The following is a 15,974-nucleotide window of genomic DNA, read 5'->3' as shown; positions in this document are numbered from 1 at the left end:
TTTTTTATCTAAACCGATTAAAAAACCTTGCCCTATCTCTGAATACCTTTTATGTAAAATTTCAAATGTTTAGACCAGAAATTGGCTGAGTAATTTGGTAGAGACCGTAGAGGTCAGATTTAAAAAAAACTTTGACCCCAATTTTGACTCCTTAACATTTGTTTTGGGGCTCAAATCAAATTAAAAAATTTGATCCATGTCCAAGTAACCTACAATTAAAATTTCAAGTGTTTAGACCCAAAATTCTCGAAGGAGTTTGGTAGAGTTTTCAAAGGTCAAATCGTTGAACTTTGACCCCTTGACACCCAAATTTCTGGCCGAAAACCGATTAAAAAGATTTTCCCCAAATCTCAGTACTCCTTATGTCAAATCTCAAGTCTCTAGACCGAAAACTGGCAGTTATTTTGTAGGGTAATATACACACACAGACACGCACACACACACACACACATTTTCACTTTTATAGATATATAGATTTTGTCTGAAAAATCACTTTTGACAAAAAAGCGTGACCTTCATTATCAAATGTATCAAAAGGTCATTTGAGCAAGAATTATATGCCTGATAGCGTAATACCTAGATTGTGTCTGAGAGGTCGTTTTGATAAAAAACTAGGTTAAAAATATGATATTTGGAAGGTCGTTTTTGGCAAACGGTTACACAGGTTTAATCAAAGTCAAATCAATCCAGTGAATCACAATGGTGGAATATAATGTCATTGGGGTATGGTTGTAGGGATAATACCATCCTAAAAGGGGCGTTTCAGGTGTTTTTAAGGGATCCAGAAGAGGTAAAAATTGAAAAAATTGTTATACATTTTGCACATTCATCTTAGTTTATTTTTTATTTTTAATCAGTTCATGTACATGTCACGTTGTTACAGTGGTTGTGTCACCAGCTTTGAATGCTGCAGTTTTGCTTTTGGTTTCGATTCTAGCTGATGGCACCCAAATACTTTTTGTTTTTACTTTTGAAATCGTGACTCTATAATAATATATACGACATCTGGACAAATTAAAATATTATATTTAAGCATATCTTAATACCCAGATCGTGTTTAATGGTAGGCGGTTTTGACAAAAAATAAGTTAAAAATATGATTTTTGAAAGGTCATTTTTGGCAAAAGTTTACACAGGTGTAATCAAAGTCAAGTCAATCCAGTGAATCACAATGGCCGAATAAAATGGCCTTGGAGTGTGGTTATAGTGACAATACCATCCTAAAAGGAGAAATTTCAGGTGGTCACAAATGCTTATATAATAGCAACCTAAAAGAAAATCATAGTTGAGAGTTGGGTCGAGAAGAATCAACTCATCGAATTTCCGTGTATACATCTCCCTTTTAACACCAAGCATCTATAACGACAATAAAACAGTTATATTTTTATATATCAGCGTGTCGTCATTATTTTAAACAGAGCAGAAATACAACAACTTCATTTGACAGCTAAGCTCCAACTCTTGTCCAATCACTGCAATGTTGCATGCTTGTGTGCCTGTTGGTCCCCTGATTTAATGGAGAGGGACCTATGTTTTCAGTGGTGTCCATGCGTCCATTCGTTCGTCCGTGTGTCCGTTATTCCGGAAGATTGCCAGATAACCGTCAATTAGTTTTTCCTGAAATTTTACCACAAATTGTATTTCATTAAATAGATGTGCACAGTAAAAAAAAAAATGATTTTTGCAAAAATTCCTATTGCGCCCCCAGGGGCTCAAAAGTGGTCAAAAATGCTCCAAAATGGCCAAAAATGACATGTTTTGTCCCATAACTTTTGATTCATCCATTAGATTTTTCTGAAATGTGGCGAAAATGTGGAGCACATTGTTCTTAATATAAATCAAGTATGGGTGACCCTGGCAAAATTCTGGTTCACGTTCCCTGGAACTTTCAGTGCTAAAAACGCCCCTTTTTGTGGCTCTTTTTTCATATTTCTCAACAAAAACTTGATATGTCGGACTATATAGTGGTTTTTCATGGTGGTCAACTCAAATATACATGTGTTAAGGCCTGAAACTGCACCGTTATCCATTTACACTGGAATTCAGCGTCCTCAGGGGCTCAAAAGAGATAAAAAATGACACTATTCATCCCATAGCGTTTGATCCATCTATTAGGTTTTCCTGAAACTTGGCTAAAATGTGGAGACTATTGTTCTTAATATAGATTCAGTATGGGTGACCCTGGCAAAATTCTGGTTCGCATCCCTCTGGGACTTTTACGGCTCTAAAAGCATACTTTTTTGGAGCTCTTTATTCGTATTACTCAAAAACTTGATATGTATGTCTATATAATGGTTTTCCATGGTGCTGAATTCAAATATACATGTCTTAAGGTGTGAAACTGCACCGTTTGTCCATTTTCACTGGGATTCGGCATTCCCAGGAGCTCAAAAGGGATTACAAATGCCCCAAAATTGCAAAAAGTGACACTTTTTACCCCATAACTTTTGCCCCATCCATTATATTTTTCTGAAACTTGGCGAAAATGTGGACGTTCACACTTTTTACATTCATCATTTCTTCACTATATTTTGTGGCGTCATCTCACATACGGCACCAGAAGCGGACCACGCACGCGCGGCTTGTTTTACAAGTATTTTAATAGAATGTGCTCTGATGAACTCCTTGTACTTGTATCTCCTCAATATAACATACCCCCAACAAACCTGTTTAGGAACAAAATCCCACCTCTTAACTGTAAAAGTCTCTAGATTCCGGAAAGCCTTCTATTCTAATATCTTCTTCCCTTGGACTGCTAGTGTTGAATTATGGTTGGGTTTTTGGAATCGGACGATTTGGGAAAATGCCAGTCCACCAAAAGAATAGCAAATTGAACAATGTTTAAATATGTCCCATAAATTGACCGTGGTGTGACGTCAATTCTAGACAAAGGAACAAAGAAATTGGTCAATATAAACAAGTGATGGCCACAAAGATTATAAACAAAGGAACAAAGAAATTGGTCAATATAAACAAGTGATGGCCACAAAGATTATAAACAAAGGAACAAAGAAATTGGTCAATATAAACAAGTGATGGCCACAAAGATTCTAGACAAAGGAACAAAGAAATTGGTCAATATAAACAAGTGATGGCCACAAAGATTATAAACAAAGGAACAAAGAAATTGGTCAATATAAACAAGTGATGGCCACAAGGATTATAAACAAAGGAGAGACAAGTAAAATCAGACCAGACATATCTGTGATTACATTTCTCGCCACCCCTGTCCTCGTCTCTCAATCTCCACAACCAACAGGCTGGGTTGTCTAAATAAATCATATTGTTAATAAACCGAATTTCTTTTGTTATTAAAAACAGGAGGTATTTCAGCAAGAATGACATAAAAGAGCGTATACATCCGTACGTATATGAATAACGTGAAGCTAATGCAAATTTATACATGCATTCCCGACAACTGATGCGTTAATATAACACTAGACTTTGGAATTCCCTCCCGGCTTCCTGCTTCTCTGACTATGCTGTCATGCAAAATTTAAATCTTAATATATAAAATCTATCTGTCTCCATATTTTCAAACTCTATCACTTACGAAACTAAAAATCGCAGAGCGGCGCTAAGGGCGTCAAATGATTGGATTCTTTATGGAACGTTCTTTTACGGGTTCAAAATAGTCAAAAATGCGTCAAAATTGAAAAAAAATCATTATTCATTTTGTAAATTCATCTTAGTATATTTTTGTCACAATGGTACAGTGGTAACGTCACCAGCTTTGAATGCTACAGATTTGCTTTCGGTTTCAATTCTAGCTGATGGTACCCAAATATTTTTTTTTTTTTACTTTTGAAATCATGACTCTGTAATATATATTCTGTATATACGAAATCTGGACAAATTAAAATATCATATTTAAGCGTATTTTATGACTGCCCCCCCCTGCTACTATATATATAAGTCTACTGAATACAAAATTTATAATAAAATATAATCAATAATTTGTAATCATGCTCCAAAAAAAAAAAAAAAATCAACATCAACAAATATTATTGTGTACCTATTTACTATGCCTCCCCACGGGACAGAGTTGGACACCAGGGTCGTTTTTTAACGTGGAGAAAAGGTACGAAAATAAAAAAAATTGTCTCTGTCATGAAGGACTGATCCTCCACCGAAATGGAAGTGCAGTATCTGAAAAACAGATACTACACTTTGAGATATTGAATTTTTTATTCACAGGAAAAAAAATACAATTGGGAAAATGAACAAAAAAACTTAGGCACAAGGCCAACTCAAAAAGAAGGGGGGGATGGTGAGGTTGGTTGATCCATCTCGTCTTTGTTGTAAATTTTAAATGATTTTTCTCTCGGCCAGCCTCTTTTATCATGGTTACCCCTTTAAATTTGTATTTATGTGTGTGTGGTGGGAGGGGGGGGGTCCTACTTAAGCCCAATTTTAAAACATTTTTTATTTATATAAAAAAAAAATACAAAAAAGATAACAATCTGAATAAAATTTCTTTGGTCTACACTTTGATCTTGTCCAAAAGGGCCAAGTAATGTTTCAGAGATTTTTATTGTCCATAATCATATAAACCATGACTACAATATGGTCATCTTCAAGTCCAATGTGAACAAATTCTAGATGAGCCGTCCCCTTAAGTAATCCAATTCACCAAATTTCCACCACTAACATATTTGATGTTTTAAGACATCAAACTTAAAATAAAAAAAAAAACTTAGGGTTAGGTTAGACTAAAACCAAAAACAGTTGATTTGTATTATGCAGATTGTTCGATAAAGTTACTTATCATAACATGAAGTTTGCCAAACCCTAATCCAGTGCCCCCTCCCCTCCTCTGCTAGTGTAATCTAAACCGACATCTCACACATCTCCTTTTTTTTTTTTTACACAGTGGTCACCACTTATCAAGGCCCGGAAGCCACTCAGGGATAAGGGTTATTGCAAGTACATTACGTTAGTGTGGAGATTTGATGAAGTGTTTACTTAAGGGGGCGGTTCATTAGGAATTTGTTAACGTTGGACTTGAAGACGTCCAAGTTGTAGTCAGGTGGGAAGCAGGCAGACGGAACAGAGTTCCACAGGCGTGCAGTTCTAAGAAAGAAGCTTTGTTCATGGAATCCACGTTTTGATTTAGGCACAGATAAAGAGTGGGGGAAATTTTTCACAGTGGATTCAGCTAGACGGGTGTTTTTCGTGAAAGATTGGCGAGGGGAGACCAGAGATTGGAGTTCAGACGAGCACCTGCCATGGAAATAACGATAAAACAAGGATAGGCTCGCAACGTCTCTTCTGTGGGAGAGAGGTTGCAAGGTAGAGAAAAGGGCATCCCCCACTAAGCCACAAAGTCTATTTTGTACTCTGTCAAGGCAGGATAGGCTGTTTTTAGCAGCTCCTGCCCAGATATGGCAGCAGTATTCTATCCTTGAACGTACTTGGTTTTTATATATATCCTTATATAATCCCCTGCAAACATGGTATCAAACAGTATCCCTTTGTGCCCAAGTAGCAATATACTTTTTTTGGGTTGAAAAAAAAAAAAAAAAAAAAAAAAAAAGATAAATAAGAGAATATTTTTATACCTGTATTAAAAGTGAAACAAATGCTTCCTCTTTTTTTTTTTTTTTATCACCAAACATTATTGAGATTAAGCCTCCCCTTCTTTGCTCATAAAATGTAAATTTGCATACATGATTATCCTTGCAGTTCTAAATTGTTTTGAGGTGAGGATTGATTACTCGTATCATTTGGATTCTTCAGAATACTGTTCTCATCTTGACTTTTATTAGGGGTGGCTGGTTAATTTTAATGCGTCTAAAACCAAGCTACTATCTTTACATCATCAATCCCATCTGGCATTAATTAAAATGAATGGCTCTCATCTTGCGGAGACTCCATGTTTTGACAAACTTCTGGGTCTGACCTTTACTCCTGATCTGAGATGGAACACGTACATCAAATCTGTTGCCAAAGCTGCTGGAAAAAATGGTGGAATCGTTCTACCGCTTCAGTAGATATCTCACTACAGATGCATTTTTCTAGCTGTATAAGAGCTAAGCATGTCCAAGGATGGAGTACTGTTGAAGCACCTATCCTACCTTGACAGAGTTCAAAACCGACTTTGTAGCCTCGTAGGGGATGCTCTTTTCTCTTGCATGCAACCTCTTTCCCGCAGAAGAGACATTGCGAGTCCGTCTCTGCTTTATCATTATTTTCATGGCAAGTACTCGTCTGAGCTCCAATCTCTGGTTCCCCCCTTGCCAAACTTTCACAAAAAACACTCGTCTAGTTGAAACCACTATTTATAATTTCCTCCATTCTTTATCTGTGCCTAAACCTAGATTCCATGAACAAAGCTTCTGTCTTAGAACTACACGCCTGTGGAACTCTGTTCTGTTTTCCTGCTTTCAAAATGACTACAATATGGTCATCTTCAAGTCCAATGTGAACAAATTCTAGATGAGCCGTCCCCCTTAAGTAATCCAATTCACCAAATTTCCACCACTAACGATTACTACGATATTGCCCCATTGACTACTGTATACTCGTTAACGCTTATCCTCGAGTGGCCTCCGGGCCTTGATAAGTGATGACTCCTTTGTAAAAAAAAAAAAAAAAAAATTATTCTCAATGCTTTGATCGATGCAACCTTTAACCTCCTTCAGGTGTATCTTGTTGAACGGGAGAATCTTTCCATCGAAAGTTCAATCCTCAGGTGAATCTGAGTAAAAAACCAAAACAACTTTGAAGTTGAACTTTTCCTTTGCATTTTTCTCAGGACTCCATTTGAATCTGACAGAAGGCCTTCCAATCGGCTCCACTTATGACACCTTGCTTGATGCTAAGGGCCAATTTTGGGACAAATGTTCCTTCCGAGAAGCAGCACTAGCAGGGAGAATCGATTTTAGAGAGGTAAGGCAACTCTAAATAATTCTAATTTGGTGCTTCTATATATTATAGGAACGAAAAAAAATATTGAAATTTCAAGTAAAACAAATTCTTTTAATTTACGGTAAAAAAAAAAAAAAAAAAATTGAATCTTTTCTTGGACCCCCCCCCCCCTCTCCCAACTTTTGTTGATAAAATATATTGCAAAAAAAAAATAATAATAAAAGTAAATTAGCAAAATGCAACTTTTCTTAAGGAAAATATATATATATATATATATATATATTCAGTAAATTTACAGTAGGTTTTCCTTATTTTTTTACTTATTGTATTTCTATTTTTTCTGGTCTATTTGTTTTGAAATTTGTCTGCATCTGTTACTTTGCTCGACTTAATCCAATGACTACCGGTTGAGCCCAAACCATAATTGACAAAAAAATCCTAAGGATCCAGGTCAAATTCTGCAAGAGTACCAAAAAAATATATACATGGTGTTCATTGTACAGATTGGCTGATAAAAAGGTTGCTTCTTCATTACTGGAGCAAAATCGACCAGTCAAAAAGTTAGTATTTAATTTAAAAAAAAAAACATAATCACTACTAACATTTTTTTGTCAATGTCAACAATAAGCAATGTTATCTACCTAATTTTTATGTCACAATTATTTAAATCTTCCATGATTCAACGAAAAAATGATTTCAGCTATGTTTGTTTTGTCACGTGACGTAAACACAAGGGAAATAGCTAAAATTTCTAATTTCTTTAAAAACTATTTTCTTTAATAATTAATTTCTACCTTATCGTTTTTCATAAGTTTTGGATATTTTCATTACTGTGACATGGAAATTCAGTAGATACTATTGGTTTCACTTGAAAATCAATATTTCGATTTCCGAAATTCTAATATATATATATATATATATATATATATATATATATATATATATATATGACGTAATGAACATTTAAAATGTTTAAAATTCAACGCTATTTCACGCGGTTAATGGTAGCCGAATGGATACAGTCTCTGCTAATCGAGCCAGAGATGTCTCGTGTCGTGGGGTTCGAATCGTTCGGCTGGTGTTAATCGTGACACCCTGCACTGAAGAATCCCGAAAGGATGAAACACTAGTGTCTGTAGGTATTTAATTATTATAGTTAAAAAAATAATTATATATATATATATATGATATACTAGCTGTACCTGGCCATTTCGCTACAATAATGGAGAAGCACCAAAATATTTACGAATATTCTCATTAACAATATTTGAAAGCAATATATTTTCTCAAAAAAAAATGTGCAAAAATAAGGATATTTATTTTAATAAAAAAACAAGTTTGCCAAACTATTTCCTTATTTTTATTTAAACTTATCGTACAACATTTTTACATGTTTTTCTTTTTTCTTTCTTCCTTCTGAATTATCATCGGTCTCCAACTTACTGTGTTGGTTTATTCTTTAAAAAGTTTTCTTTTCAATTTTTCTATCAATTTATTTTTTTTTTTATATTTAAAAATTTTTTTTTTATTTTTTTTATTACATTTTCACCCCAAACAAGGCACATTGCCACTTTGGTGTAGGGGGCTACTATCAGGGGCAACAACTACTGGGGTACTATATAGCGATTTGGGCAGCAAGATGTTGGTTCACGTTGCACTTGAACTTCTGCAGTTCAGTACAGTTGGGGAAGCAGAGACCTGGAATGGAATTCCAAAGTCTAGCAGTTCTGAGGAAGAAACTACTAGAGTAGAAAGATCTTTTACATCTAGGGATCTCTACAGTGTGGGGGTGGGATTTTGCAGCCTGTCAGGTCTGTCGAGGGAGTTCACGTCGTGGGGGCACAAGTGCTTGCAGTTCGTCAGAGCATTCACCATTTAAATACTTGTAGAACAGGCAGAGGGATGCAACGTTTCGTCGATGGGACAGAGGCTGAAGCTTAGATACCAGTTCAGGGCCTATCAGATTTGCGACTCTCTTTTGAACCTTGTCAAGGAGCGAGAGACTAGTAGCCGATGCACCAGCCCAAATATGACAGCAATACTCCATACATGGGCGAATGGTTGCCTTATAGAGGTACAGGATACTTTCGGGTGTTAGTAGTTTTCTGGCACGGTAGAGAGAGCCCACCTTCCTTGCAGCGGCCCTGGCAATGCATTCGATGTAATTGTTCCAACTCATGTTTCCTGTGAACGTTAAGCCAAGGAGCTTGAAAGATGTACTCTCAGATAAAGAGGCATTGGCCATTGCTATAGGTGGTAGAGAAGGTTTCTTGTAATTATTGAATGAAACTAATTTAGTCTTGGCGGCATTGAACGTGACCATCCACTTTTGTCTCCATTCCACTACTGATTGGAGGTCATCCTCTAGTGTTTCTGCCATTTCTTTACATATGTGTTCATTTGTTTTCCTGCCGTGCCTGTTATAGAGTGTGGTGTCATCAGCATATATACCCATCTCAGAGGAAATTTTGTCGGGGAGGTCATTTATGAATATCAGGAACAGTAGAGGTCCAAGGATAGACCCCTGGGGAACTCTTACATTTATATCATATTGTTTAGATGTATGACCGTCCAGGACAACCTGGATTTTTCTCTTATCTAAGAAGGATTTAATTATGTTAAGTATTTTACCAGTGATACCGTATGATCTAATCTTCCTGAGGAGACCCTCATGCCATACCCTGTCAAAAGCCTTAGATATATCTAGAGCTACCACTCTGCCCTCCCCCGCTTTGTCCAGTGAATGGTATATACGTTCAGAGATTACAGTGAGGATGTCTGCTGTGGAACGGGCTTGTCTGAATCCATATTGTTGGTCGGTCAGAAGTTTAGCACCTGTAAGGTGATGGACTAGAGCATGGTTAATTAAGGTCTCAAATATTTTGGCAAAAAGTGGGAGGAGGCTAATGGGGCGATAATTTAATGGATCAGTTCTTTGCCAGAATTCTTGAATACTGGTACCACAGAAGCAGTTTAGTCAGCCTCCATAGATCAGTCGGTAGAGCATCAGACTTTTAAGAATAATATTTATTTTTGGATAAAATACTATACTTTCAATAAAAAAAGAAAATTGGCTAAAGTTTTTACTTCACGAGATTTTCCAGTACGTGCTCGCATACATGTCTGTAGTAAAATTAAGGCCTCATGTTTTCCCCTCTGTCAACCTCAGGAAGAACATGCAGTGAACGTGCATTGAATGATTTAAACAGATATACCATTTTAGTTTCAGATATTGCACTTTATAATTCACTTAGCGTTTGCAATAACAATTAACAAGGCTAAAGGACAATTTTTACATTTGTGTGACTTACATCTACACCCTGATTGCTTCTCACATGGATAAGTATATGTTGCATATTCTACAGTCAGAAAATAAAACACCTCAAAATATTGTGTATCCACACATATTGGGAACATAAACATAAGAAACATACATTCTGTCTTTTTTGTTTTTTGTGTTCCATTTAAACAAACTAGGCCACAGCAATGCATGGCGAATACAACTAATATATATATATATATATATATATACTAGCAAAAGTACCCGTTGTTGACTGGGTTCCAAAACAGCCTACAGAAAATAGACTCTGATTTATGAAAGTATGATAGGTTATGAAAAGGAAGGGTTGTAAAGAGATAGCTTCGAATTTGGGGGTATCAAAACCAAAGCAAAATATGATGAAAGTAAAAATAAAATAGATAAACCCCAAAATTTATTATACCATACCTGTTCACACTGAAACACTTATCACAATATTCTGTGGATCTATATTAAAAAAACCTTGTTAAACTTTGTGATATATTTCCATTCTATGGAGGTCAGGTGCGAACAAACACCCCATAATTTTATTATACCATATTTCTTCAAACTGAAACATAATTATCAAAGTATACTTATGTAGATAGATATGAAAAGTCTTTATTAAAGTTTGTGCCTATTTCCATTCTATGGAGGCCAGGTGTGAACGCAAACCCCATAATTTTATTATACCATCCCAAGTTAAAACGTACTTATGAAAGTATTCTTATGTACATCTATATCAAAAACACTTGTAAACGTTTTTTTTTTTTAATTTTTAAATTTTTTATTTCCATACTTTGTGGACCAGGCGCGAACGCAGACCTTACAATTTTTATGAACCACCGTTCTGCCAGATCAAACATGCCCATTCCTGTGTCTCGATACTTCTATCATTATATGTAATCAGTTTTTTAAAATAGTCAACCATGTAGGAGCCTATTTGTGACCACACACACACACACACACACATTCAGCTTTATATTATAGATATATTAAGCTGAACTGAATAATTATTTTTGATAAGAAAATGATTATCAATGACTTATCTTATTTATTTTAGTTTGCCTTTTTTGTTTCGAAAGTGATTCAGTTTTTCATAGACATCAACAAACCAGACTTTTCTTGTGATGAGGGGTTTTGGCTGAAAACCTGTTGGTGTGAAAATTGTATTACCACATTTTATTGACTTGTATGTTTTTTGCACCTTGGAACTAAAACAGACATTATATACATGGTTTCAGTGACCAGTTAATGCCTGATTACATTTGAGGAACTCTAGATTAAACAATGTTACGTTTGTGATCCCTTAGCTGTGGATTGCTTTTAACTTGTAACCACTGTGACGGTGGACAACAGTTCATGGAAGTGGTAGGGTTACACATCTAACCTCTGATTTAAATATCTTTTTTTACTCCATATTTTTTAGGTTCGGGAGGAAATTGATAAGCAAATCAATGTTTTTGAAAAAATCTCTGGAATCCGACCATGTCACATCGACGGGCACCAACATGTACACATCATTACAGGTAATCAGTGTTTTTTAATTATATTTTGAAGTTCTTTTGGGAATTTTGTGTGGGATTAGATGTTGGTAGATGAGCTTTGAAGGGAGATGAAATGGCACGTGAGATGATGAGCGATATATGTATTATTTGAAGGGACACAATTGGTGTTGGGATGAGGAATTGGAATCGGGAGGAAAATCAGAATATTTGAGGGACTCGGAAAAATTTGTACCGATTTTCCGATGCCAAAACGATTCTTTTAATTATCTTTTTTATTTGATTTTGTTTAAAGAAAAAAAATCTTCCATTGCTGGTAATAATAATAAAATAATAAATATTTATTGATTTTAAATCACCAGTGAAGCTAAAATCAATAGATCTTCCCCCACAAGTATATTTTAACATTTAGAAAAATATCTGTACATTTAAAATGTGTGTTTCTACGGTAATCGGAGAAAAATACAGCTATATAGTTAAATATTTAAAGATTTATAAAGAATCGGAATCAGTAATCGTATCGGAATCGGGGAAAAATATTGGAATCGTCTCATCACTAGTACAAATATCTAATGATAGAATGCCCCACTCATGCTGATAAATTTATAAAAATGCATTATTTATGATGTACTGAACAAATGTTTAAAAAAAAATATTTTAAAATGAAAAAAAAAAAAAAAAACGAATGAAAAAAAAAAATGAAATAAATCTTTATTATTAGAGCAAAATTCAAAAATCAAAATATTGAATTTCAAGTAAACCCATGTCACGGTAATGAACATGAAAAAAAAAAATGGTAAGTTAGAAAATTATTAAGGTAAACAATTTTTGAGGACAAGTGAAAGGACTATTATTCTCATCTTTATTAGTTGTTGTTTCATGACGTTTCGGACAACTATTCCTCTGGCCTTCGTCAGGTGGTAACCGCGACGGGATAGGAACTCCGAATCTCCTAACTGCATCCTCAGCAATTACTGCCTTCCATAGTTGTTGTCATTTTGGCCGAGTAAGCCTCTGGCCGGCTTTGGGTAGGATTGAAACCGCTATCTTCAGACAATTCTCACCTGGAACCGTAGAGATTCAACATTTCTATCCACTGCACCACGGGCCCAGAAGAGCGATCAAGATTGGATTTTTTGGTCCCATGAATCCATGTTTATTTATTTTCTAATCTTCCATGACCGGGTCCGTACCGAATGGTATATATGTTATTTATTTAATTGGAATTTATTATTGAGATGAGTATTATTTATTAATTTATTTATTGCGGACTATAATCCTCGTCTTTTTAAGTTGCTGTTTCACGACGTTTCGGCCAACTATTGCTCTGGCCTTCGTTGTGGAACAACAACTAAAAAGATGAGGATAATAGTCTGCAAAAAAAAAATAAATTAAGTGAAAATTGAGTTTTGCTAAATTGACCTAAAATTTTCAGATTTAAGGAAATAATTACCACCCCTGTAATGGTTCGAATTCTTCAGTTTTTTTTTATTTTTATTTTTTTTTTTTTAGTTATAGCAAAACTCAATTTTCACTAATTTTCTTCAAAAATTATTTTCATTAATAATTAATTTTCTACCTTATCGTTTTTCATAATTATTGGATATGTTCATTACTGTGACATGACAATTAAATAGATATCATTCATTTTACTTCAAATTCAATATTTCGACTTGCAAATTTCGCCGTAATAATGAAGACGCATCAAACTTTTTTTTTGTCAAGAAAAAAAAAAGTACTATTGGTAAACGTAATAGAAATTCATTGTTTAGAAGCGCAGTGAAGATGAAATTTAAAACCTGACGGTTCAGGAAATCAGATCAAGAAAGTTTAGATAATACTTTTCTTTTTTTTTTTTACTTATTAGAGTAAGTCGAATAAAACATTACTCCTGCTGTTAGTTTTGTGCATGCGCAAAGTTTAACATTCATAGCTCAAAGTTGTTTAATTTTTAACCTTCCATATCCATCTGTCAGGAGCTCAGATGATAATGACGCTGGAGGGATAAATAACAATTAAAACTGGAGCACTAAATGTTGTATAGGGGTTCATATTGGAGACATATATAACGGGGACTCAGAACAGATGATGATGATGACAACGACATTTTTATACTGTATCATGACGACTGTGATGATAAATATGGAAAGGGACATTTATATCAGAGTGGGATTTTTTTTTTTTTTACATGGTAACCACCACTTATCAAGGCCTGGAAGCCACTCAGGGATAAGGGTTATTGCGTGTACAGTAATCAATGGGATAATATCGTAGTAATCGTTAGTATTGGAGATTTGATAAAGTGTCTTACTTAAGTGGGCGGTTTATCAGGAATTTGTTTAGATTGGACTTGAAGACATCCAGGTTGTTGTCAGGTGGGAAACAGGCAAACGGAAGAGATTTCCACAGGCGTGCACTTCTAAGAAAGAAGCTTTGTTCATGGAATCTTCGTTTTGATTTAGGCACAGATAAAGAATGGGGAAAATTGTTTCAGCTAGACGGGTGTTTTTCATGAAAGATTGGCGAGGGGGAACCAGAGATTGGAACTCAGTCGATAACAGATAATTCTTGGTAACACATATTAGAGAGGCTGAGGAGATGCTTCACTTATGATGATGTTGGGGAGGACACGTAATACTTGGAAGGGGAGCTTTATACAAAGTTTGTTACAAGATGATGAAAAAACACATTTACCTTTTTGTCGTAAAGAATGACGAGATGAACAGTTACAAACATAAATGGTGATTTCTTTATTCGTCTGATCGGCCGATCGATGACGTCAGGTGTTCAAACTTGGATCTACATGGTCTAATGTTCTACCCTTCGCTTCTAAGGGGCTCTCCCCTCCAACTGACTATCTCTCATCAACTGTCGACTTTCAACTCTGTCTGATCAACTCTCTAACTCCAAACCCACAGTCAGCTTTCGACCCTGATCAACTGACTGACAACTGACCCTAACTTCGAACCCTTAGATTCCTATATTGAGAAATCTCCTTTATTTATGACGTCAGAAGTGTGTTCTTCAAACGTGACTAATTTTCACGTGGCTTTACATATGTTTGTCCAAACATACTTTTGGCAAGCAAAAGAATCCTCAATTCTAATTCTAACCTATTTTTAAACAATATTTTTTAATTTGCATTGTGCATTCATTAAACTGACATATTTAATATCTAGATTTCTAAAAGAATGTACATTCGACTCTTTTCCCAACATAAACAATATTTTACTATTTCTAATAGAATTAACAATAGACTTAATTTCTAACATTCCATTTTCCATTATCTTTAACACTTGCCTATAGGGTTCGATTCTTACCTTATCCTAATATCATTTTCACTTATCTAGAGAAGTGGACAGCCCTTCATGTAACATAAAATGTTCTGGTTTCGATTCTCGCAGATGGTACATAGGTCATATTTTTTTTAATAACTTTTGAAATCATTACTATATATTGGATAATAATAAATAGAAAATTGGCTCTAAATCTATATATCTATAAAAGTGAAAGTGTCTGTGTGTGTCTGTCTGTGTACATTGCCCTACACAATAACTCTGTCAATTTCAGTCTACTTACTCGAAATTTGATATACAGGGTACTGAGATTTGGGAAAATCTTTGTAATCAGTTTTCGCCCAGAAATTTGGCTGTTAAGGGGTCAAAGTTCAACGATTTGACCTTTGAGAACTCTACCAAACTCCTCTGCCAATTTTGGGTCTAAACACTTGAAATTTTAGATATATGTTCCTTGGACATGGATCTAACTTAATAACTTTATTTGAGCCCAAAACAATAAATGTTAAGCGGTCATAATAGGGGTCAAAGTTTAAAAAAATTTGACCTCTGCGGTCTCTACCAAATTACTCAGCCAATTTCTGGTCTAAACATTTAAAATTTTACATAAAAGGTATTCAGAGATAGGGCAAGCTTTTTAATCGGCTTTAGTCGAAAATTTGAGCTATCAATATATAAATATGTATGTACGTTTGCATGTTTGCCTAAAACTTTCGCCAGAGGCAACGAATTTTCACAAGATCAGTATCGTTTTGAAGCTTGACCCTTCAGACAACAAATACCAAAAAAATTGGCTAAAAATGTTAATTCCTTCACCCTCAACTGGGCACTTTTCTACAGGGAGGAGTCGCTTTTTTCACCAATATTTTTGAAAGTTGTCCTCTCCTTTCGATTGTCTAGCCTTAATTTAAACCTACGTCACTTCCGGTTTGGCGGTGGTCGTAACAGCAAAGACGTCACGTTTTTTTCCCGTTCTTTTCCTACTTCAGGGTACGGGTTCAAGCC

General features: G+C 35.1%; 1 protein-coding gene across 1 annotated transcript in view; it reads left to right on the top strand.

Annotated features, from left to right (window-relative positions):
* Nucleotides 1–15,974, top strand: part of LOC145269492 (carbohydrate deacetylase-like) — a 28,277-nt gene that overhangs the window by 5,863 nt on the left and 6,440 nt on the right. The window contains exons 2-3 of the mRNA XM_080125226.1: nt 6,758–6,891; nt 11,598–11,697. Coding sequence (XP_079981352.1) covers nt 6,758–6,891; nt 11,598–11,697 — 234 coding nt within the window. The remainder of the gene's footprint in view (nt 1–6,757; nt 6,892–11,597; nt 11,698–15,974) is intronic.

The sequence above is a fragment of the Euprymna scolopes genome, chromosome 45, assembly GCF_053919585.1.
Source record: "Euprymna scolopes isolate OS-2025 chromosome 45, ASM5391958v1, whole genome shotgun sequence".
NCBI classification, from domain to species: domain Eukaryota; kingdom Metazoa; phylum Mollusca; class Cephalopoda; order Sepiida; family Sepiolidae; genus Euprymna; species Euprymna scolopes.
The sequence above is the reverse complement of the archived record's forward strand: the minus strand, read 5'-3'. Positions and strand labels throughout refer to the sequence as shown.